The 24,331-nt window shown below is 33.9% G+C and overlaps 1 protein-coding gene across 3 annotated transcripts in view; it reads left to right on the plus strand.

Annotated features, from left to right (window-relative positions):
• Positions 1-22,111, plus strand: part of LOC150079120 (docking protein 5-like) — a 453,516-nt gene extending 431,405 nt beyond the window's left edge. For all 3 annotated transcript variants that reach the window (XM_090384139.1, XM_090384138.1, XM_090384140.1), the window contains 2 exons: positions 20,709-20,859; positions 21,333-22,111. In XM_090384139.1, coding sequence (XP_090240265.1) covers positions 20,709-20,859; positions 21,333-21,590 — 409 coding nt within the window. In that variant the 3' untranslated portion in view covers positions 21,591-22,111. The remainder of the gene's footprint in view (positions 1-20,708; positions 20,860-21,332) is intronic.
• Positions 22,112-24,331: the final 2,220 nt, after the last annotated feature.

The following is a 24,331-nucleotide window of genomic DNA, read 5'->3' on the forward strand; positions in this document are numbered from 1 at the left end:
GATATTAAGGATAAGTAGGGCGAACCCCAAGCCAAGTTCGTGGCAAGCAACGGGTGGTTTAATAGGTTCAAGCATCGTGCTGATTTCCACAACATTAAAGTATGTGGTGAAGTTGCCAGTGCCAATTCTGCAGCTGCAAAGAAATTTTGTGGTGTTGGAAAAAATTATTGATGAAGGCGGCTATTCAACACAGCAAATTTTTATAATGTTGACGAGACTGCTCTGTATTGGAAAAAAATGTCGGATCGAACATACATTGCCAAAGAGGAAAATACAATGCCAAGTTTCAAGGCCACGCTCTTGCTTAGGGCAAATGCAGAGGGAGATTACAAGATTAAAACTACTGCTTGTGTACCATTCTGGAAATCCTCGTGCATTTAAGGGCATCAATAAAGCCAACCTGCCCGTGCACTTCCAGTCGAACCAGAGAGCATGGATAACAGTATCTCTTTGAGGATTGGTTTAAATGCTGCTTCATTACCGAGGTTGAAAAATATTGTAAAGACAATGACATTCCTTTCAAGATTTTGCTTCTATTAGATAATGCTCCTGGACATCCTATGCATCTAGATTATTTCAATTCGAACGTGAGAGTCATATTTCTACTTCCAAATCGAATTTAATATATACTATTTATGCACAACATTTCCTCAGGCGTTGTCTGCAGTAGATGGTGAGAAAAATTTTACATTAAGAGACTTTTGGAAATCTTACAATGTTTACCACGCCATCTTAAACATTAATAAGGCCTGGCCGGAAATTACTGAAAGTTGTTTAAATGGTGCATGGAAGAGAATATGCCCACGGCACGTAAAAGGCTTCGAAAGATTTGAAAAAGACGAATCATATGAAGAGGTTGCAGAGCTACTTCAGTTAGACGTTGATGCCAAAGATGTGAAGGAGTTAATAAAGGAAGAGAGGAGTTTTCTAATGAAGAACTTATTGACTTGCAGACAGTGATAGTGCAAGAAGGAAATGCTGATGAAGCTCAGGATGAACCAAATGAGGAGCTGAAATGCTTCATCACCAGAGAGATGGCAATGGCATTTCTTGAAATTGCATCGGCAATGGCGAGATTTTAGAAGATGGATCCTGACAGTGAATGATTCTTAAAAGTTAATAGAGGGGTGAATGATATGCTTGTTTGCTACAAAGAAATCTACGATGAAAAGAAAAAAGCCACCGTCCAGTCATCCATTAATATGATCTTTTGTAAGGTTGATTGGCCCCCCTTCTAAATCTCTTCAACCTCCGCAGTGGCATACTTATCAGCTGAAGACGTCAGTTCTGGCAATGATGCTCAAGAGGTAAAACTTACTGACGTTATGCCTGTCTCCTTTCTTTTTTTGTAATTTTATAATTTTGAAATGTTTTTTAAATTGCACGCTTTGTAATTTTTCCCACACATGAGATAAAAAAAATTGAATAAATACAATAAATAATTCTATTCACATGTTCGTTGAACATTTCTTTTTTGATTCAATCAGTTCAGTGAGCACAGTGCTGCATAAGCATGGGATTAATTCCCCCAGTTATGTAGCATTCCGCGAAACGCAACCTTTACGTAAGACAGCGAGTTCCTGTATGTATGTGTGTATATATATATATGCACGGGTAGCCCTCAGTTTACGTCGGGGTTAGGTTCCAGGCACAAATGGAATCCTTTATATAATGGAGTCAATCAGAAATCACAGGGTTAGGTAGCCGACCTGGCTAGCCGAGTGGGTACAGTACCTGCCCGGCAACCCAAAGGTCGCGGGTTCGATTCCCGCCTCGGGCTTGGATCAAAGTACTGCAAAAACCTTGGGAGGTGCAATATGGCCACAGAAGCCGATGCGCCAACAACTACCAAATCAAAAAAAAAACAAAAAAAAAAACGGGTTAGGTTCCAGGCACAAATGGAATCCTTTATATAATGGAGTCAATCAGAAATCACAGGGTTAGGTTCCGGGCACCAAAAATTTTACCTACTACTTTGCATCGATTGTTTTATTTTATTACCATTCTTCATAGTTGTAGTAATAGTCGTTGGAGGCATATTCATAACCTTACACACATTAGGGCGACTTTCGTCAGATTCTATCCTCCGAATATTGCACTAGGATTCAATTAACTACTTTTACCAGACATGGCGTATCTTTATTCTATTAAATTAAAAACTTTATTGCACGATTGGAAAAAAAATGCACATGGCTATCACTATTATTATTATTTAATTTATTAATAGCACAATTAATAAAAAAATATTAACATAATAAATTTCCATCACGTGTAAATAGCGTAAACAACAACCAACTGAATGCTTCAATGCATGGACCTTTACTACCCGCATCCACGAGTGGTTACTTTGAGGGCAGGAATCTTTCTCGTCTCTGATACGAATGTGCTGATTGGCTCGGATTGTCCTAAATCATGTGAACAGTGCACGATACATAGCACAGTATGATGCCGATAAATTTTGTCTGGCGATTTTAAACTGTAAATTTATAAAAAAAATTGCACAAATAAATAAAAATAAAAATGGCATTGTGGTTAGTGATTCACACTATTGTGAATCGGTGCAAATCGGACCAGTGCAAAATGAGGGCTACCTGTATGTATGTATGTGTGTATATATATATATATAGCTTTTGCACCCTCTCCTGCTCATTATCATAACAATTTTTCTCCCTGGCTTTCACAAAAAAGAAAAAAATTATAATAAAATTATGTCCTGCCATTGAATTTGCAATTTTTTTAAAAAATTGCAAATTTTTTGGTGCTAAGCTTAAAATATGAAAACAGTTTTTTTTGCAGAATCAGTTGATAAAAGTACACACACACACACACACACACACACACACACACACACACACACACACACACACACAGTCTAATGCTTTCTTGCTTATAGTGCTGATTGGGGCCAGTTATTAGTTTTAAAGTTTGCTTCAGATTTTTGTGTACCTGCCTTATGTTTTTTATAATAAAAAAAAAATTAATTCTAGGACAGCACATTTTATTTAAGACTTGTGAAAAAAGAAATGGTTATTGGGCAATCTGGAGACCTTGTTTAATTTTAAAGTAGCTCATGGTGAAAAAAGGTTGTTTGTACTGTACTTTTTTTTTAATTATTATTATTATTATTTTGCATAAAATAATAATAAAAAATTATATGTGAAACTGTATAGTACAGAGAAAAAATATAGTGAAACAACTAGAGGTTGTTTTAGAATAGTTAGAAATAGTTTCAGTTGATCTTTTTTGCTTCTTTTTAATGTCATACATAGAAGAATCAACATTAAACTCAGCCATGATAATATTACGATTTTCAGCAATTGTATACTTTAGGTCCTTGCAGAAAAGTTTGCCATAACTTCCTGAAGCAGTGTGCTTTCCAGTGGCAATCAAACTCTCGCTATGATATGATTGGATGATCCACTGATGAATTCCATGATGTAAGTCTCTCATTGGTTGCTACTAATGAAAAGTGAGTTTCTCTCTCTCTCTTTCTCTCTTTTTCTCTCTCCCTTTGTCTCCCTTATTTGCAACACAGGTATTTGGCCAACAGATCAAGGAGAAATCCTGCATTTAAGAATGAAAATTAAAGCATTTTTAAAATTTCTTTACATATATATGTAGGGATATCCCCTTAGGCTGTTGGTCAAAATTTGAAAACAGAAAGCTCATAATTGAGAAATACATAAACACTGAAGTTCTGAATCAGTTAACAGTGTCACATTCTAAGTTTAAAAAACAAAAAAAAAATATCTTGCTTTGCAAATTTGAGGTAGTTTCAGTGACAATAGCTGTAAATTTTGATCGAGAGCAACCAGTGAGAGACAGTATATTATGGAGTTTATTACCGACAAGTCATTCAGTCATATAGTATGAGATGGATTAGCATCAAGCTTATAATTTCAGATGAATGTTAAAGAGATGAAGCATTAAAATTCAGACTGAATTACAGATCAAGAGATAAAATTTATTTAGGTAGAAAACTCCATAAGATATATATGGTATTAATGCCGATTTAAACAATCACTGTTTCATCCTGCTCATCAGTTACAGATTGGTGAAAGCCACTGTATTAATGTAGTTTACAAAAAAAAAAAACAATCTAAAGGTTTGGGTGGTAAAATGAATGTGTTATGCCAGCCTTATACTTTGTGTAAGAGCTACAGGACAAGACCCATGAGTTTTCCATTACAAATTGTCATTGGTTTCTAATCTTGTTAAGATAGCAACATACTTGAGCCTTTCTATTGAACTTTTGCCATAAATTACACATTGCAGACATGCCTTAATTCTAAAGTAATATATGCAGTATGGGTACTATTCTTTCACTTTAAATTTGAATGCAGTAAGAATTTTTATGCCTCTGAGATAATCTCCTTGCCCATTAGCAATCAAAAAAAAAAAAAATCTTTTTTTTTTTTTTTTTTTTTATATTCTTATGGTGTGATTTTGTTTAACTAGTGCAAGAGCATTGTTTCTATTTAATTTTAATGTATTTTGACAAAAACATTTTGTGAAAAATGCACATTCTGCATTCCAAACAGTTGATTTACAGATGGCAGTCACTTAAGTTGGGACTTACTGTAATTATAAAACTCTGGCATATTGAACCAAAATTGGTGGACAGTAGGATAGCTTTGATAAACTTGTTATTTCTATTACAGTTTATGTAATGTATTGACAACTAAGTCCATATTGCACTTGTACAGATATACATGTATATGTCTGTACAAGTGTGTTCACAGGTTGTGTGCTTTAAAAAATTCAAATATCTTCCAGAAAAAATAATTCGTACTCTTGGCTAGCTGCAGCCGTGATTGAAAAGGCCTTTAAGAATATCTCCGGTCTCTAATGAGATTCTTACCCAACTCCCCCCCCCCCCCAAATAAATAATATAATTGACTAGTGCCAAAAACTACTATTCTATGTGGAGGACTTTAGTAAGCCAGAGGAAGGAAAAAGATCTGTAGTGTGTAGTAAGGTTGGTCCATTTAGCTGTTGGATTACTGGATCATCAAATACTAAAATAATGGATTTTTACTGTTCTTTATACTTGTTACGGACATGTGTTAAAAAATTGAAATATCTTTATCAGATGTACCATATAATAAAAATAGAATAACTCTTAATGTAATTTTTGTTTCACATACAGTAGAACCTCGCTAATTAAATTGCTTAGCAATGGCTTATTGTCACAGTACTCACCTCAAAATCTGTAATGAAAAATTTGAATTATTATAAGGTTATTGTAAAAAAAATTTTTTTTTTTTTTTTTTTTTACTTTTCTCATATATGAATTCAAATTTTTAATTATGGATTATGAGGTGTATATATAGCTACTGTATATACAGCTTTCATCACTTCATGCATTTGTTTTGCTTCATTACCTTGCAAATGAAGAAATTTTAAACAGATCAGAACACAGCCCTCAGGTTCTGTAATCAATGGATTTAGAAAAACAAATACATTAACTAGTGTGTGTGTGTGTGTGTGTGTGTGTGTGTGTGTGAGATATTAAATCCCCTAACTGATATTTCTAGGTGGAGGTACAGTGGCAGACAAAAAAAAAAAACTGCTTACTTGTGAATTTTTCAAATAATGTGCTTTGCACTGCATTGTGGGTTGCAGAAATGTTTGAAATGCATTTGTTAGATGGGATATATATATCTGTGAATGAAATCCAATAAAAAAGACTCCACCTGACATACCTAATTGCCATAAATATCTTCCCAAAGGATAAAATGCATTATGACAACCATACATACATTTTATTGCATTTACATGTACAAATTTAAATGACAAGTTAACATAATAGTATTATGTACTGTGAATCAGCAGAAATAAGTCCTCAATATTTTGGTGTTCCTCCTTGAGCTGCATTTACAGCCTTGCAGTGATCTGGCATAGAGTTAATCAACTTCTGGATATATGGTTGCCCAATTTCGTGGTACCACACCCTTATAATGCTTGCCTGCAACTAAATCTTACGTGTTGACTTCTTCTGAACAATTTTAGATGACATTATGTACGAACAGTTTTCAAATCTAGACTGTTGCCAGACCAGTCCAACACTGTAATGCCAGCATTTCTGAGGTATGACTGAACCTTAAGGGAGAAAAATGAGGGAAAACATTGGTGTAAGTATGTTTTAAGCCTTGTGAGACAAGAAGACAAATTAATCATTAAATCTAAATAGCATAAAACTTATCAATTTTGCTGTGTGGCAAGGTGCTGAGTCCTGTTGAAAAATGCAGTTTTGAACGTCTGTGTGGTGATCCCTAATAAAGGATTTCAGGCACTCCAAGATAGCAGTGTAGGTTTCTGCATTCACTGTTCTGTTAATAAACTTAATTCACCCCACCCCTTTGCTTGTTATGCATCCCCAGACCATCTGACCGGCAGGGAACTTTACAGTCAGTGTTATGCAGTCAGGATGGTATGCTTCCGATATTTGCCTTGCATGCAGGTTGAATTTCGATTAGTCAGCAAAGATGACTGTTTTCCATGAAACATGCATTTTAGCCCAAGTCTCTTCTTCCTCATTTGTTGGGTTAACAACTTGGGCCGATAGGCATGCCGGCCACATTCCAAAAGCTGTCTTTGGACTAAAGGCAATCTCAGAGTCTAGTTTTAGATCAGGAGCATGAGCCTGGCAATTACAAAGGCATAGCCATTTCAAATATCGATCTTGGGAAGGCTAGTCACTCTCTTACGGTCTGATCCAGGTCTTCTCTTCACATCACCTGTTTCACGCTTTAATTTCAGCACTTGGGATACTGTTAATTTCAGCACTTGGGATACTGTTGACTGGTGGCAGCCTATTTTATCAGCGATAGCACATATAGCTATTGCTCTGTCCCTTCCTGGGCCAGAGCAACAGCTACACTTTTTTTTTTTCTTGGTGTCAATTGAACATATGGAGCCATGATTACACTCTGCAAAACAGGATACTAATGAGCGTGTATACCTTTCCAACACCGTATTAATATAAACGGCTGATGCAACACCTTGCAATTACTGTCTGATGCAATATCTTATACATTTCACTACAAATGTTACTTTTTTTTAAGGTGATGCAGTTTTTTTTTGTTTGCCACTGTAAATACTTATTGACCACCCCTCATGCCTAAAACAAACTTAATTATACTCACAAAGGAACTAAAATACAAGATTTGTCATACGGTATTGCTACAAAATTTAATGAGAATGAACCAAATAGAAGATTGGAATTTGCCAAATGGGTTTTGTCTATGAGTATTGCAAACCTCAGATATCATTCATTTCATAGTGTTTTGTTGACTGATGAAGCCACATTTAAACTAAATGGAACTGTTAATCGCCATAACTGTTTTTTATTACTCTGTTAACAACCACCATTTATCCTTTAAGAAGGATTTAATTGCTCCTGGCCTTTTTTTCCCCCCTTTGGGGGAACCATGACATGAGAAATCTGAGACTGCTAAAACCCTGCAATCTGATCCCAGGATGATGGATCGAATTGCAGGGTTCCATTGAATGGACACTGTGTTCCCTGGATTTAACACCTTTGACTTTTTTGTGGGGATTCTTAAAGGATACAGTATTTAGTAATAGGTACAGGCCCCTGTTGGAGCTGCAGTAGTCAATAGTTAGAAAATTTGAGAACATTTTTGAAGGATTTTTGTGCCTTGTTGTGTGTGTGTTACTCCAAAGACTGAATTTTGTCAAGACCAATATGTCAGCCATATTGAACAGACTTATTTAAGTTTATGTATTCCTTCCTATTGTGTTAGCATTAATTAAAATATTTAAAATAGTGTTGTTATCCACAGTCAAACATGTTTCCTTACTTATGAATTGCCTTGTAAAATCTATTTTTCCAAAATTATCTGATGCAAAAGTGTAAGGTAGCATATTTACCAAACAAAGAATTAACCTCTCATAATTAGCATTAGCATTATAGGCATATGATGTAAGAAAGCAAGCTTATGCAGCATCAGCAAAAAAAAAAAAAAAAACTTCCATTTCATACCTCCGTTCGTTCGAAATACCTGTCCAGCTGAGCCTTAAATTTATTTTGGCTATCAACTTCCACAACAAGGGATGAAAGTCTGTTCCACCAACCAACTACCCGCTGGCTAAAGGCAAATTTTCGCACATCCATCCTACATCTGTCTTTCCTCAATCTGAATTTATGCCCTCTCAGGTGATTATTCTGAGCAAGAGGAAGAATCCCATTGGCATTGAGCATGCTCAAACCATTCAAAGCTTTATACACCTCTATCAGATCACCTCACCGGTGCCTAGTCTTCAGACACTGTAATTTTCAAAACTCAAGCCTTTCTTTGTAAGAGCAACCCTTTGTTCCATTCACTAATCTTGTTGCCCTTCTCTGTAATCGTTCCAGCAGCTCCACATCCTTCTTGAAATGAGCCCTCCAGACCTGTATACAGTACTCAAGGTGTATACAGGTCTGGAGGTCTCATTTCAAGAAGGATGTAGAGCTGTTGGAACGAGTACAAAGAAGGTACTCGTTCCAGAAGGAATTCATAGAGCCTGCATGGTGTTCCTCAGAAATAACATTAAATTTGTTATTAAAATATAAGAGCATGCATATACACACAGTTACTGTGAATATGAAAATTTATTTTTACAATAAGCATAAAATTGTTGGGCAGACACCTGCAGATTAATATTCAATGATAAATATTTACATGAAGTCATGTTATAAACATATAAAGGTTAGGTTGCAGAATCAAAAGGTGGTAGATGACTTTCATCAACCGGTGAAATACCACCACTTTGCTTATTGGAGGCTTGAAGTGGTGAAACCCATGTTTAGTCTCCAGAGCAAAGTTTCCGGCATCCCCCTCCCCCCATACTTATCCTTCAACCCATGCACGGTACTAAGTACTATAGGTTTCGATACCTTTCGTGTTTGGGGTTTTCATAAAAAAAAAAAAAAAAAAAAAAAAAAAAATCAGCCTTCAGCCAACTACTTAAGTTAGAAAATTGCTTAAAAAATAAATAAAACCCTATTATCATATTTTTTAGTTTATTTTTAGGAAGACTATTTTTAGTTCTCCCTGGCTAAAACAAGTTGTGGCTGTAATTAGCCTGCCTCGGGTAGAGGGAGTATTCCAAGTTTTTTTTTCAACTTGCACAACATGCAAATTGACCTGTGAGCAAGCACACTTTTACTGACAGCTACATAATACAGGTAGAAGTAAGTGTATGAATTATTTTGAACAGGGTAAAAAAAAAATCAATGAGAAATATACATATACACCGTGTTATATGCTAAAAATTGGAATGTCTCAGACACCCAAAACAACGCATGTCTGAAGTAGGTTATTGTATCTGCATATTCAACTGACTTAGATGATTTTGAGAGAAAAGCTGCACAACTAGCTTCCAATTGCTTTTCACTACATAGTAATGAAAACTGATTGCAGTTTTTTTCTGCAGTCACCTAGAAATACTTTCATAAGCAGCTTGCAAGGTTTAATGTGTTAAGATTCAACCCTGAAAAGTTTACCAGGAATATTGGCTATAATGTTAAATTTCGGCTTCAGTTACATCACAGACATTAGCTGTATTTTATTTTTTAACCCTGCAGTATTAGACCTATGAAGTCTAACTCGAAAGTAGCGAGTGCGTTAACTGTTAGGTGAAGATAAAAATCTGTGATGATTTTCTGTACCTGCAGGCAGATTTTTACTTGGTATGTGTTTTGATTTATTATTAATTTATATACAGTGGATTCCAGTTATTTGGGCCACTGGTTAATCGGGGCAGCCGTTTATTTGGGGCAAATCTTAAAAAACAGAAACCAATCAAGAAAATAGCGAGGGTTTACTTTGCTTAACTGGGACAGCATGCCGATTAATCGGGGCAGGAGACCGCAGCACTGGAGATTACCCTATGATTGTCTCCGACGGTACCACGTGGTTCGGTCGAAATTCTAGAGGTCACAACCATAAAACACTAAAAACAATTAGCAGTCACCTGTTTATTGGGCTTTTCTGTTAGTGAAATTTATCATAAACTGATAGTAAACTCAATCTTATTGAATTTGCGATAATACCGACAGCTGGAATTCTGTGGGTTATTATGGTGAAATGTATTTACATTTCCATGAAATCTTCAATCATATAAAAAAATTAATTTTCAGATCTTCTCTTCATTCCTATTTTTAAAGCTTTGTAACTCGTTACTCCGTTCTCACTTGTGCGTATCGTGTTACTTGCAATTTGTGTGTGCCGTGTTCTTTGTTATTGATTGCTTATCTTTTTACTGTTTTAAATTTTAACCCCCACCCACAAATGTCAGTGAACAGAAATGTCAACTAGTTTGTGATTCCGATTATCACGTATATTCTTCCGATTTTCACATATCATTTATTTTTTTTTAATTGGTAACGTAATAAAGGGTAAATTTGTGCTTAATATATCTTTGCTTTTATAGCCTGTGGATAATATGCCTCCTATTTTAGCTAATTAGAATTGCTATTTAATAGAATTAAAATTCAATTCACAAACGTGATCAAAATGACCGGTGCTTACTGCACATCGTATAGTGAACAGTACTTTACTGTGTTGAGTTCGTCGTAACGTGATTTGATTGTGCAGTGAACCAATTGTAAAGGGGGGGTACATTGTATTTTTAACTATTTACGTGAAACTTCGGATAATTTGGGCAGCCCCTTAATCGGGCCAAAATGCACTAGTCCCGATGTGTCCCAAATAACCGCAATGGACTGTATTTGGCAAAAGGTGTATTATTTTTGAATGATCTCTTCCATTGCAGTATGAATGCATATTGGAGAACAGTAAGAATAGAGAAAATATGATAATGGAAGAAGGTATATATAAAATATAAGTTTCAAATAAACAGTAACAAAGAATTCTTCAGTGTCTAGTATTAATTTTTTTTTCATGTGCTATGAAAACATTCAAATTCACACCAAATTTTGAATGTGTTTTACATAAATTTTACATGTCTTTAAGCATGTAAAATTTGATATAAACTTTTGGGGGGGGGGGATTGAAAATGGAAGTTAAAAAATATTAGATATCTTTTTTACTATTAAAATTATTTGTGCCAATATGCACATTTGAGATGTCGTGTTTCAGTTTAAAATGGAAGAGAACAGTTTCATCTTTATGTTAAATTTATACTTATAACATTATTTTTTAAAAATAAAAGGTGTGAAAAACACTGCTTTTTTTAAATGTTTAATATATGTTTTATTAAAAACTAAACTTCCATGCAGTAAATAATCCAGTAAATAATCAAGAAAAAATGAAATAGTCGTATATACTCCAAGCAGAATTCAAAACCCATAAATTAAAAAGAAAATTTAGAAATTTTATTCAGGTTGTGTGTGACCATTTTTTTACAAATAGGGGCTACTACTGCAGAGTTAAATATAGTGAACTCCCATTATAGCACTTTCAAAAGGATTGGGCCATCTCAAAGAGCACTATAAGATGGAAATTATGAGCGGGCCCTCCACTCTTTTTGAATGTGTTTTTCAATGGTATATTGGTAGGTAAATTTGATTTTTATAGGGTTTTTTTTTTGCAGTGTTTATGAAGCATTGGTTTATGTGCAAGACTACACTTGGTTGTTTGTAGCACTTTCGACCTCCTTTTGTTAAAAAAAAAAAAAAAAAAAAAAGAATAATTTTCAGTTTAATGACTGATAAATGAAGTATTAACATGTTTTCGTTAATGAAATTTATTGATGCCATGTTGTGAACATGCATGACTCAAGTAAAGTGGACAACTAATGTTGAATTTTTAAAAAAAAAGAGGCCTGACAAGAATGTGCATGTGTAACAAATGAACAGCTAGACACTGATTTATAAAGAGTGGCATTTCTACTTTCAAAGGTCAGAGTCAAATAAAAAAACAAATGTCACCTGCACTGGAAACTAAGGTTGTGAAACTGTAACTGGACCTGAATTTCCAGGGACTAACATAACATAAGTTGAAAATTTGGTCTTAATATGACTTTATTAATATGTATTTTGTTCTAATACATGAAATATACTTTCATTTATTTCTGTGGGGGAGGGGGAGAAGAGGCTATCGGATCTTAAAAGCTTTCCAGGGACCAAAAGAAACGTGTGCTGAGAAATGAAAATGTCAATTGAACTTGTTCTTATTAAGTAATGTTTAAACATCGAATAACATACTTCCATTACAAGTTAATCTACACAGTGCATTTTTTTTTTTTTTTTTTTTTTACCTCTTTCTATGATTATCTTCTTATCAATTAGTTACTAAGATTATAACTTTACGGAACACTTAATAAAACTCTAGTTTACATTCTCGAAACTTAGCCATTCAGTTTAATTATAACTGTATAATATTTAATGCTCTTCTCCTATTTAAATCTCTTTTCTCTTTATGTATACTTGTTGTTATGTAATAAGGCTCATGAACATAGTGTTTATGAGCCTTACAATATGTGTGAAGTGTTCACAAACTGTCTAATGCTTACAATACTGCATTTAATCTGAGTTTCTTTTTTGTTTTACAAATTGTATGGAAAAAAGAATAATTGTCTGATTTTAATAAAACTTGATGGCTTGACAAATCTTTTTGTAGGAACCAGATATAACATTTTTGTGAAAATTTGCCCACTGGGGATTGAGTTATATGCAGATGATGGATATGAAGACAATAGGTGCTTTTACATATATGCTAACTTGACTAACAGTACTGCATTAAATCAGGGGCTTAGAGGGGAACAGGTATCCTGTGTATCAGACACTCAGCCTAAAACACTGATGGATCCAATATCTCTCTATTACAGAAGATTTAGGAGAAGTCCGGTTGGTCTGCCTCCCTAAAATCCACTCATGCACACCTTCTCAATGGTAAGCCCTGTTACGTCACTTAGGTGGCAACGAACGTGTAGAGTAGTTCTCTTCAAGACGCCTGGTCAGCGTGAAGAGGAAAAGACTAAACCCTCCAGCATATGACAGCACGACAAAGGAAATGGCCCTCAGTCCCCAGCAGCTTTCACTCTCCCTCTTATGACAGCAAGAGGATCAGAGTGGAAGCAGAGGGTGCTAAGAATCTCTGGGTACGACCAGGCTGCCATGCACGGAAACTGAACTTGGCCTGTTATAACGTAAGATCACTCATCGGTGAAGACAGTATATTAGAGCTGGAAAAGGAATTAGAAAATGTGAATTGGAATATCATCGGTTTGGCTGAAACAAGAAGAAGAAATGAATCACTTATAAGTTTATCAAGTGGAAATCTGCTGTACACCAATGGAAACAGTGAAAGGAGTGAAGGTGGAGTTGGGTTTCTGGTCCATAAAGATTTTAAAAACAACATTTTGGAATTCAAAAGTACATCACCAAGGGTGTCAAGACTAATACTCAAGATTTCTAAGAGGTACAAGCTAAAGATTATAATGATTTATGCACCAACATCGAGCCATGATGATGAAGAAGTTGAAGAAATGTACACCAAAACCCACTACACTATTATTATGGGGGACTTCAATGCTAAGGTTGGAAAAGGGCAAAACAGCACAGAAAGAGGAACTGTACGAAATTTTGGAATTGGTGAAAGAAATGAAAGAGGTGAAAGACTTGTGGAATTGCACAATCTCAATTACTGTCGGTAATGAACACTTTTTTTCAAGAAAAGGGAGAACAGAAAGTGGACATGGAAGAGTCCAAATGGATTAACAACTAATGAAATCGACTTCATCCTCACTAACAGAAGATATATTGTGAATGATGTTACCATCCTTAATAAGGTAAATGTTGGAAGTGATCACAGAATGGTAAGATGTACACTTGATATAGATGTAGGAAAGGAAAGGAAAAAACTGACTCGAGTAAATAATACAAAGGTATTTGAGATAACAGAGGAGGAGAAAAAGCAGTATGTACTGGAACTTAAGAACAAGTTTGAGCTTCTGCAGACTGCTCAGGACCAAGATATCAATGAGGAATACTACAATTTTCTGAAAGTGATAAAGCCCAAGAAACTATAGGGAAAAAGAAATCCAAAGAAGAAAAAATTAGCCAAGAAACACTTGTCGTGATGAACCGAAGACGACAAATGAAGAGCAAGAAAAACACTGACAGGGAGAAAATTGATTATACTGAGTTATGCAAAGCCATTATAAAGAGACTCGGAGAGGACATAAGAAGATTTAACACAAGAAAAGTAGAACAAACATTAAGGAAAAACAGAGGATTTAAATCAACAGCCATGAGCAGTAATACAGAAAGACAAATGATACTGAAACTGAATTAGCGATGGTGTACTTATAAACAGCAGAGAAGGCATAATTCAAATAGCAGAAGACTGCTATAGAGAATTATACAAGGAGCGAGGGAATGATGCCAGCAGTGGGGAAGATGGATTGCAAAGTAGGAACACATACGACATACCCGATATTCTTCCTGATGAGGTAGAACATGCATTGAAGAAAATGAAGAATCAGTAAGCCCTGGGGGAATATGAAGTTACTGGAGAGCTGTTAAAACTGGCAGGAAGAGACATAACACAAAAACTGGCAAGGCTCTTCACAAAGTGCATTAGAAAAGGTGTGACGCCTAAGCAGTGGAATAATGCAATCATAGTTTTGCTGCATAAGAAAGGAGAGAAATCAGAAATTGGAAATTATAGACCAATTAGCTTGTTATCCCACATCTACAAGTTGTTCACAAGGGTCATTACTAACAGATTAGAAAGAATACTTGATGAGAATCAACCGAAAGAGCAAGCTGGCTTTAGGACAGGATTCTCAACTATGGATCAGCTTCATGTAATATCACAGCTAATGGAGAAAGCAAATGAATATAAAACACCATTATGCCTGGCATTTGTGGATTATGAAAAGGCATTTGACTCCATACAGCATAAGGCAATGTTTCAGGCACTGGAAAGACAAGGCATAGATACCCCATATATTATGATTTTGAAGAAAATATATGAGAGCGATTAGACTAGACAAAGACAGTAGGAAATTTAAAATTGAGAAAGGAGTTCGACAAGGAGACACAATATCTCCGAAGCTGTTTACTGCTGCCGTTGAGGAAGCTTTTAGAAGATTAGACTGGTCGCAGAAAGGAGTCAGTGTGAACGGAGAGTACCTAAACCATTTATGATTTGCAGATGACATTGTGGTCATAAGCCACGATCCCAAAGAATTACAGGAAAATCTTAATCAGTAATGCACAGTTAGTAAGGATTTTGGGCTAAAGATGAATATGGCTAAAACAAAAGTAATGATGAACAAGTATGTCACAGAAAGGGAAATAATGATTGAAGGAGCAGTAATTGAAAAGGTATATACTTATATACCTAGTATACTTATCTGGGACAAGTTATTAGTTGTAATAATGATAAGTGGCTGGAAGTCAAGAGAAGAATAAATTTTGGATGGATAGCATTCAGGAAATATAGTCACATACTGAAGAGCAATATCCCAGTTTGTCTGAAACATAAAAATTTTTTTTTTTTATGTCAGTCCCAAACACGAGAGGTATTAGAACCTATAGTACTTAGTACCGTGCTTGGGTTAATGAATGAACCAATGTATACTCCCCACCATGACTTATGGAAGTGAAACTTGGGTGCTCACCAAAAAGAATGGAAGAGAAGCTGAGAACTACACAGCGAAGAATGGAACGAATTATATTGGGAATCAGACTGTTAGATAAGAAGAGAAACACATGGATTAGGCAGCAAACTCAAGTAAAGGACATTCTTATCAAAACTAAAGAACTAAAATGGTCTTGGGCAGGACACATAGCTCGAAGACATGATGGCAGATCAACTAAGAAAATAACAGAATGGTACCCAAGAGGAGCTAGAAGAAAACCTGGAAGACAAAGGCGGAGATGGATAGATGAACTTCATGAGTTTTTGGGTAGTAAATGGATGGCCAGTGCTCAAAACAGAAGGAACTGGAAAGTTGCTGGAGAGGCCTTTATCTTTATCCTGCAGTGGATTGAAAATGGCTGATGATGATGACGACTGCATTAAATCTATGAATTGCTTTTTCCCTACAAATTGTATGGGGAGTGAAATAACTGTCTAATTTTAATGAAATTTGGGATGGCTCAACAAATTCATATACAGTGGAATTGTTAGTTATCCGGAATAATTTGAAAGGCTGGTCTTTCTTCTTTTTTTTACATTAATGGTAGTACAGTAAGCGCCGGTTATAATGATCGAGTTTACTGCCCATTTATAACAGATTGTACAAACAAAAAGCCAAATAAACCAAAAAACTGCAAATTGTTTTTGTTTTATGGTTGTGACCTTCAGAAATGTGCATTAGAAAAATATCACAGAGACAACTGGGTTCTCTCGGAAACCATGAGTGAATTTCAGATTAGTTTAGCTCCAGATTCGGTAAGAATAATATTGGCCCGAAACTGTGTGATTTTTATTTTTTTTAATGTTTTTTTGAAAATGTGAATGAAAAGAAAAGAAAACAGTTTTAACAATTCAACAAAAAACGGAAATTATTAATAGAATTAGAAAAGGTGAAAATTTAAGAAATCTCTCCAAAGAGTTTAATGTGGGGACTTCAACAATTTGCAACATCAAGAAAAATTCCAAAGCTATAACAGAATTTGTGTCAATTATGGGTAGTAAATGCCAATTTAGAGAGTGCACTCACTTTACTTTTTTGTTTTCTTCAGAGCAAAGTTTAGGTGAACCAGTGTCTGGCCCAACGTTGTGCGAAAAAGCACAATCTTCATTAACTCTTAATCGAAAATTAAGAGGTAATCAAGATTAAGGCAAACACAAATGGCTGAAAAATTAAACTGACATGGTATACGTGAACTAGATATTCAAGGCGAGAAACTTTCTGCAGACAGATCAGCAGCGGTGTCCTTTAAATGTAAGTTTGCTTCAGTTAAGCAAATTTACAAGAAAGAAAACGTTTATAATGTTGATGAGATGGGCTTATTATGGAAAGCATTGTCAAGAAAATCCCTAGCCACAAAAAGAGAAATGCCTGCACCAAGTTTTAAGATGAGAAAAGAGCAAGCTACAATTGTTGTGTGTAAATGTGATTGGGTTGCACAAATTGTCCGTGCTCGTTATCGGTAAGCCGAAAAAACCGAGCATTTAAAAATCTTTCTAATTTTCCTGTTTTGTATAAAAATGCCTGGTGGAGGTTTCTGTTTTCCGAGATTAGTTAATTTTTTTTTTATTTAATTTAATCGTAAGGTAAGATTAAATTTATTTAATCTTACCAGAAAATTTAGCTATCCGGAAGAGGTCTGGCATCAGTTAATCTGGATAACTGATGCTCTAATGTGTATATATATATAAGAAGTTATGTGGAAGCATATGAGGAAATGGCAAACAGAAACAGATAGCCTCAGCTAATTATTGATGGGATATATTGAGTGGAGCTATCCTAGTTAACGTTCCATTCAATGTATCCATATATCTATAATTAGCTACATCATTTTAATTTTACTATTTTATTTTATTATATTCTATGTGTTTATTTATAGGATACAACAAAGAAGTCCAACTTAGGTTATCTAAATACTTGGCCCTTTGACCTGATGGATATAGTTTTCACCCCTAATACTTATATTCTAAATTCTCCAATTTATCCAGTTGGTATTATATTTACAAAAAATTAACGTTTTTTTATGTATATATATATATATATATATATATATATATAAATTGATGTATTGATTAGATTGTATGCTGTACCCTCCTTTTTATTTTATGATATATTCTGTTTCCAACTATTTCAACATTATTTAAATATTTGTATAATTATATATATATATAGCAAATATAAATTTCATGAAAAACTGTCCAATAGAAGTCATTACGTGTAGACGGACAAACATGGTGAAGATAGATAACAGAACACATATGCTAAAATGTGCCTAAAAAAACTGGAAAAATATGGTAGGCCTTATTTGATATATTTTTTTTAGTAAAAATTTAGCTACAATTTATAAAAAAATTATAACGGAACAGTACAGTTACATTAGTTATATATGCATATAATATTGCACTCAAAATTAAAATTTATACATTTTAAGTATAGCGTAGTACCATTCCTACACCTATGCTTTATATTTAAGATATTCAACAAGCAATTTGTTTTGTCGGGCAAACACTCGTAAAACAAATCCATATTGTTAGAGCTGTAACCTTTTATAATTTCAGAAATTTTTGCAACATTCATTACAGACCTTATCATTAATGTTTGACATTTCGTTACAAACGTTTAGAGATTTTTTTTTTTTTTACTAGCCATTCACTCTTGGATGGCTACTTAAAAGAAGGTTCTTTCCTCACCACTGAAAAGAAATAAAAAGGAAAACAGAATTATTAATACACATTTTGGTTTATATCTGGATAACCTGTTTCTGATTAATTTCTTACTGTTACGGGATTGGGTATATTCTGCCTACTTCTGAATTATATCTTTATTTGCTACTAGAATTGAGTTTTCTTCAGAGTACTATCCTGAGAGGATGTAAAACTTTCCTTAAAGCATATGCCCATCTACACCAAGAATGAAATAGTAAATAAACAAAACAGGCAAAGCTGAAAATGTACCAGTTGAATTCATTACACCAATTTACATGACAAAATCTTATTACCTTCTCATGTGACAGGTAGGTACAGTACTTCAACTTTTGATTTTTGCTTAGCAATCAGGAGCTTTTGAAAGAGTTAATTCTAAACAAGTAGAAATACAGCAGTTGTATTTCACATCCGACTTATTGAATAGAATATCACTTGATTTTTGTGATCTGGGTTGAGGAAAAGAGAGAGAATGTCTTGTGAATTGATGTAATAAACATACTGACATGCTCCCTACCCACTTCACCTTGAATAGTTTTATAGATCTGAATCATTCACAAGAATTTTAAAGTAATATTCCTCAGAAATTTACTTAGGAGATTGTTGGAATTTGAGATATCGAGGAATTTGACTTAATGTCAAGTTCTAGAGAGTTTACTGAATACCTGCAAGGTGTAGCAATAAACTTTCCTGACTGGTGCAGTAAGAACACAAAGTCAAAGAGCTCAAAAATGGTTTTATTTTTATTTGAAGTAATCACAACTTTAATGAATGCACTTATTACGCTGTTCTAAAAGTTTCTGAAAAGTGTCCAAAGAGGTGGTTTAGTTCCACAGTTAAATTTTTCTTTATACCCTCAGTATCTTGAAATCTCTTTCCCTTGAAACAGCTTTCACCTTGGTACAGAGGAAGAAGCCACTAGTTCTAGATCTGGAGTTCTAGAATGGTTGTTCTGCACAGTGCCATCTTTCATCAGAAATGGCTTCACAACCAGCTGGCTTTCTCTCAAAATTGCAGCCTCACCCAGGAAATGCACCTCAATAATCTTTAAAGCCCCTGTACGTAGAACAGAGCATTGATTTTTCCCCTTCAGTTACAAATTATTTGTGAATCACACCATTTGTCAAAAAAAAACTTGATTAGCATTGTTTTGATCCTGGACTTACATAAATGAAAATTTTTGAGCCATGGTGGTGATTTTGAAGTCCACTGCATGCTCTGCTGCCTTGTTTTTGGTTGTACTGAAATACTCAACACTCGTATTTTGCTTATCTGTGAGGCTGTATAGCACAAATTTTGCGCAGACCTTCATTCCTCCTAAATCTTCATGCACAATTTGATGAATCATCTCCTTGTTCATATCCAACTCATCAACCATCATTCTGAGGGTCAAAGCACAATTTGTTGCTACAATTTCAGAAACTTTTACAATTCTGCCTCTCATTTTGAGAGGTTGGTGGATGCCCACTTCTTGGATCATTGTGAACATCCTCATGTCCGTCTTTGAACTGCTTATACCAATCATACTGGTACAACTTGGTGTTTTATCACCATAATTTTTTTTACATTTCGTACATTTCTGTTGCATTTTCTGGTTTAAAGCAAAATTTGATATTTGTTCATTGTTCCATTGCAAAATCGTGACACAGAATGTTAATGCTACTAATGAAACTGGTTGTTACTTGCAACCTATCAGCCTACCGGACAATCTTTTTATCACCACCTGTTGGAGGAAATTGGGACCACAACAGCACCAATCTTGGTACTTTATTGCCACACCTTGTACATAAACATGGGCATATTTTCAGGACCTGAGAATAATTTAAAAATTTTATATCAATTTGAGTGGGAACAGAGCTATGTCTGTGGAGTTTTCATTGGTAGAAATAATCAGATGATACTTGGTATGCTGCTTATTATTTATTTATTTCTGTTATTTTTTTTTTTATCATAGCCTTCTTTTAAAATTCAAACAACCATAACTGTTCTTTTTCAATTTGTTAAGAATTATTGGTATTGAAGTCATGTTTATGTCTAGCAAGTTTTTTGAATGAAGACCAAACTAGGCAAAGATTATAGGATAGACATCTACCTTCTGATTGCTCTAAGGGCACAGAATGTAATGAGAAACTTCTGCAAAGCAAGCATGAGTTTTAATCTTCATTTATATACTTTTAACTTTCTGTTAACTATGAATTTGATGCTCTGGGCTCAGGGTTATTTGAGGGCAGGAGATGCCAGTTTATACTTCCAAAATCTTTGACTGTTTTTTGTTATCATTTAGCAAAATTGTAAAAATTGTTTCTTAAGAAATTCAAGAAAGAGAATTAAAAATATATTTAAATTTACTTGTTGCATGCCTTAGTGTTTTTATATCCCTTTTAGGCATTGTGCCACTGGTGAAGGAATGTTTGTTTTTCACACATTGGAAGGAGAGAAAATTTATCGCAAGGTACATCAAGCTACTTTGGCAATTGCAGAAGCCCATCATCGAATGAAAAGGCATGGAGAGAGCTCATCTAGTGCACAATCTCAGGTAAACTATTTTTTTGTGTGTGTTTATGAGATTGTATTTGATTATGAGATTGTATTTGATTAAGTTTTTGTAACAAAATGAGTAAGATAATGTTAAAAAAAAAAAAAAAAACAGCATGAATAAAGAGTTATTACCTTTATTAGAAGTTTGATCTAATATATCTTACATGTTGTTTGTATGAGCAAAAAAAAGAAAGCCATATTTTAACTTCATTTAATCATTTTTCTCTTTCCTGGTGATTCCCTTCTATTTCTCTCTCTCTCTCAGTGGTAACTCAATTTTTTTTTTTTTTTTAGCTGGTGCAGCAAAAGCCTCAGGCTTCCTTTCACCATATGGCTAAGAATAATAATAATAATAATTCAGTTTTAGCTGGGATAACATCACTGTTTTCTTCAATTTAATTTTATCATCATAATTCTGTTTAGATGCACCAGTTCTGTTGATATACAAGAAATTCTCTTTTCATTTTACAGGAATCTACATCTCATAGAGGGTCTTCATCTCGAAGCTTGTCTTTTCCAATGGGATTTCAGGAAACAAACTCATACCAAGCTGTTGAGGATCTTGATGAAACTGTTAATCAGGAATCACCATCACCTTCAGGTCTTGAGGCAGTTTCTGAAGCAGAAGGAAGGCTAGGTGCAAGTGAAGAAATGCTTGTTCATCAATCTATTCATGGACCAAAATCAAAGTGTAGTCTGAGGTCTCACCTGCTGCAGTACAGCCAGTGAATAACTAAGGACTGTTTTTCTGCCAGATAACACTTTGACTTAAATTGTTACTACCATATACTACAGAAAATAACTGAAGTCTCTTTCTACAAAATTAAATGTTTCTGTGCTCAATCTGTGAAGATAATAGCTGACAGGAAGATAAACTGAAAAGTTATTGATTGGTATATCAATTTGGAGCACCATGTGAGTCTGCTCACATTAGTTTTCAACAAGATAATCTCCGTCCAAATGTGTAAAACAGTGCAGGACAGTAAAGCTTCGGTGCATGTTTACATTGTGAGTGCAATACCTTCATAAAATACATAGTGTATTACTTCTACCATATTTTCATGTTATTCTTCTATTTACCATGGCCATGCTTTGTTATTAAACATTATTTTTATCTTCAATTGTGTGGCTTTAATCAGGATGCCACAAATAATACATTTAGATCATTAACTTTGATTATAGTTCTGAAAACTTACTACATTGTGCTCACAGTTCAATAATACAGGCTGCTCAATCACTGCTGATTCCCCCCCCCCAGTCCATTACCCCTTCATCACGTTTTTTTTTTTTTTTTTTTTTAAAGATCAGTGCTAGTATATTTTTCATGTTGGTGTCTCAGCAGCTGCTGAACTGTGATTAATATTTATGAAAAGAACTTAAAAGCAGTATTCAAAAATAAAATTGCATGGAAAAAACCTTGTAAGATCAATTTTTATAGTTAGTGCTTTTCTTAAAAATATACAATGTTTTCTGGGATTTTTTGCAGATGCCACCTCATGACAAGATTGGGTGGTTCTATTCTCTTGTTGTTTATGACATTACCCTCATATATGTTGTCATTTGCTTGTTCCCAGAATTTCTAAAATTTTATTCAGAGTCATGGAATAACAAGTGGCAGTAGTCTAGCAAGTAGTGTTTTCTAGCCAGAAACAACTGGGTTTAAGTAAATAAACACCTACATTAAACAGGTGATAAGTATTTGTATTACAAGAATCCAGTAGCAGTGTGACTTAGATAAAATGGAGAAAAATGAAAAAATATTTAAAAAAAAAAAAAAAAAAACTGTGATAAGGTTTTAAAGATACATTAATTTCACTATCATCTGTCACAATTTGATGTTTACATAGATTTGTGACATGAATGGTTATTTTGATGGACTGCATTATTGGAAATATTGAATAAAAGCCCATGTATACTGATCTCTATTTTAAAAATACTATGACATATTTCTACACCTAAGTGTGTGATTATTTTAGTGTGGCACCACTCTTAATTTTGACAATATTACATTGACTTACTAAATGCATTTATATAGTCTATGTAAATTTGGGCAAAACACTTTCATAAAAACTCATATTATTGAATGTAATGAATCCAAAGGTATAAAAAAAATTTCAGATGCAGCAATTTAGATATAATTGAAGTTTTTAAACATAATTTGTGTCTGGTTTATTCTATACATTATAAGTCTGTAAACACTGGATATCCTCCATGGCAGATTGGAGGAGGGCAGGGACAATATTAAACTGAACTTTTCTGCCCAAAATGAGAAGTCTATAAAATTCAAAAACATTTGAAGTAACTATTTTCTATAATCCTTGCAACAGAATTAGGTTAGGTTATATTTTGAGAAGACAAATATAATACCTTTTTAATGACAAACATTTAAAAATATATATTTTGTTTATTTTCCTGTAGTATTTCTAAGCTTCCAGCTTTATCTAAGAATACAAAAAGATTTAATTAGGATATGAAAGAGGAATAAAGGGATGAGAAGTCAAATAGATATATACTAGACCAGTAAGCCATTTTCATGTAGAATACTAGGAAAGAAAATTTAAAAGTTAATTATTAAGTACTACAGATGTTAACCAAATTTTGGATGAAGAGTTGTTTAGAAAGTAGTTAATATTTTAATTATGATTTGTATATTACTTGTTTTATGAACAGTTACAAAGTATGTCAAAACTAATATTCATATGTTAAAAAACGCATCAACTCTTGCAGTTAAGTCATTTTCTCGTTAATTTCTCGAGCAATTTTGAACTAAATGAAAGAATCTCTCTACTCTATATTATTGTTATTATATGCCATTGCTGCATTTTGTAAATTGTATATAAATTGTGTTTTTGTACTTTAATGTACATCTTTGTAAATCAGAGAAACAAGTTTAAAAACTTGCAGAAAAACATGCAATGGTTGAAATTGATTACCAAGCTTTTGTCACTGTAAAATCCCATGTTTCACACTGTATATCTCTGAATCTGTGTATGCATGGCTTTAAATTTTGAACTATTATTCTAGTAAAGGACCAAATTATTTTTATTTTTTAATGTTATACGCAAAATGTAATTTATAAAAAAAAATGTTAATAGTATGTATATGTATAGAATAAATAAGTTTTTAATAGTGAGCTTATATATTTGTGATGTGGTCCGAGATGCAGAAAAGTTATAAACTATGATGACATTTCTATGAAATGCAAAACTGTTTGCTGAACAATGTTTTATGAAAATTGCCAGAGGTACTGGAACATTTTATTATTTTAGGTATATGCCTATACAAAATTTTTGATTAAGAATTTTGTTTTAATTTTGGGTTGAAGGATAAATTTTTATTTGTTAAGAACTTTGGAATTGAAACCCACAAAACACTGAATCTAATTAATGATTACTGTGATTGTAACATAGTTTTGAGTGTAATACTCAGTATTTGTTTATACATTTCCATATCCTATTGTGTACAAATTT

Source organism: Mastigoproctus giganteus, chromosome 10, assembly GCF_048544385.1.
Source record: "Mastigoproctus giganteus isolate SK-2022 chromosome 10, ASM4854438v1, whole genome shotgun sequence".
NCBI lineage: Eukaryota > Metazoa > Arthropoda > Arachnida > Uropygi > Thelyphonidae > Mastigoproctus > Mastigoproctus giganteus.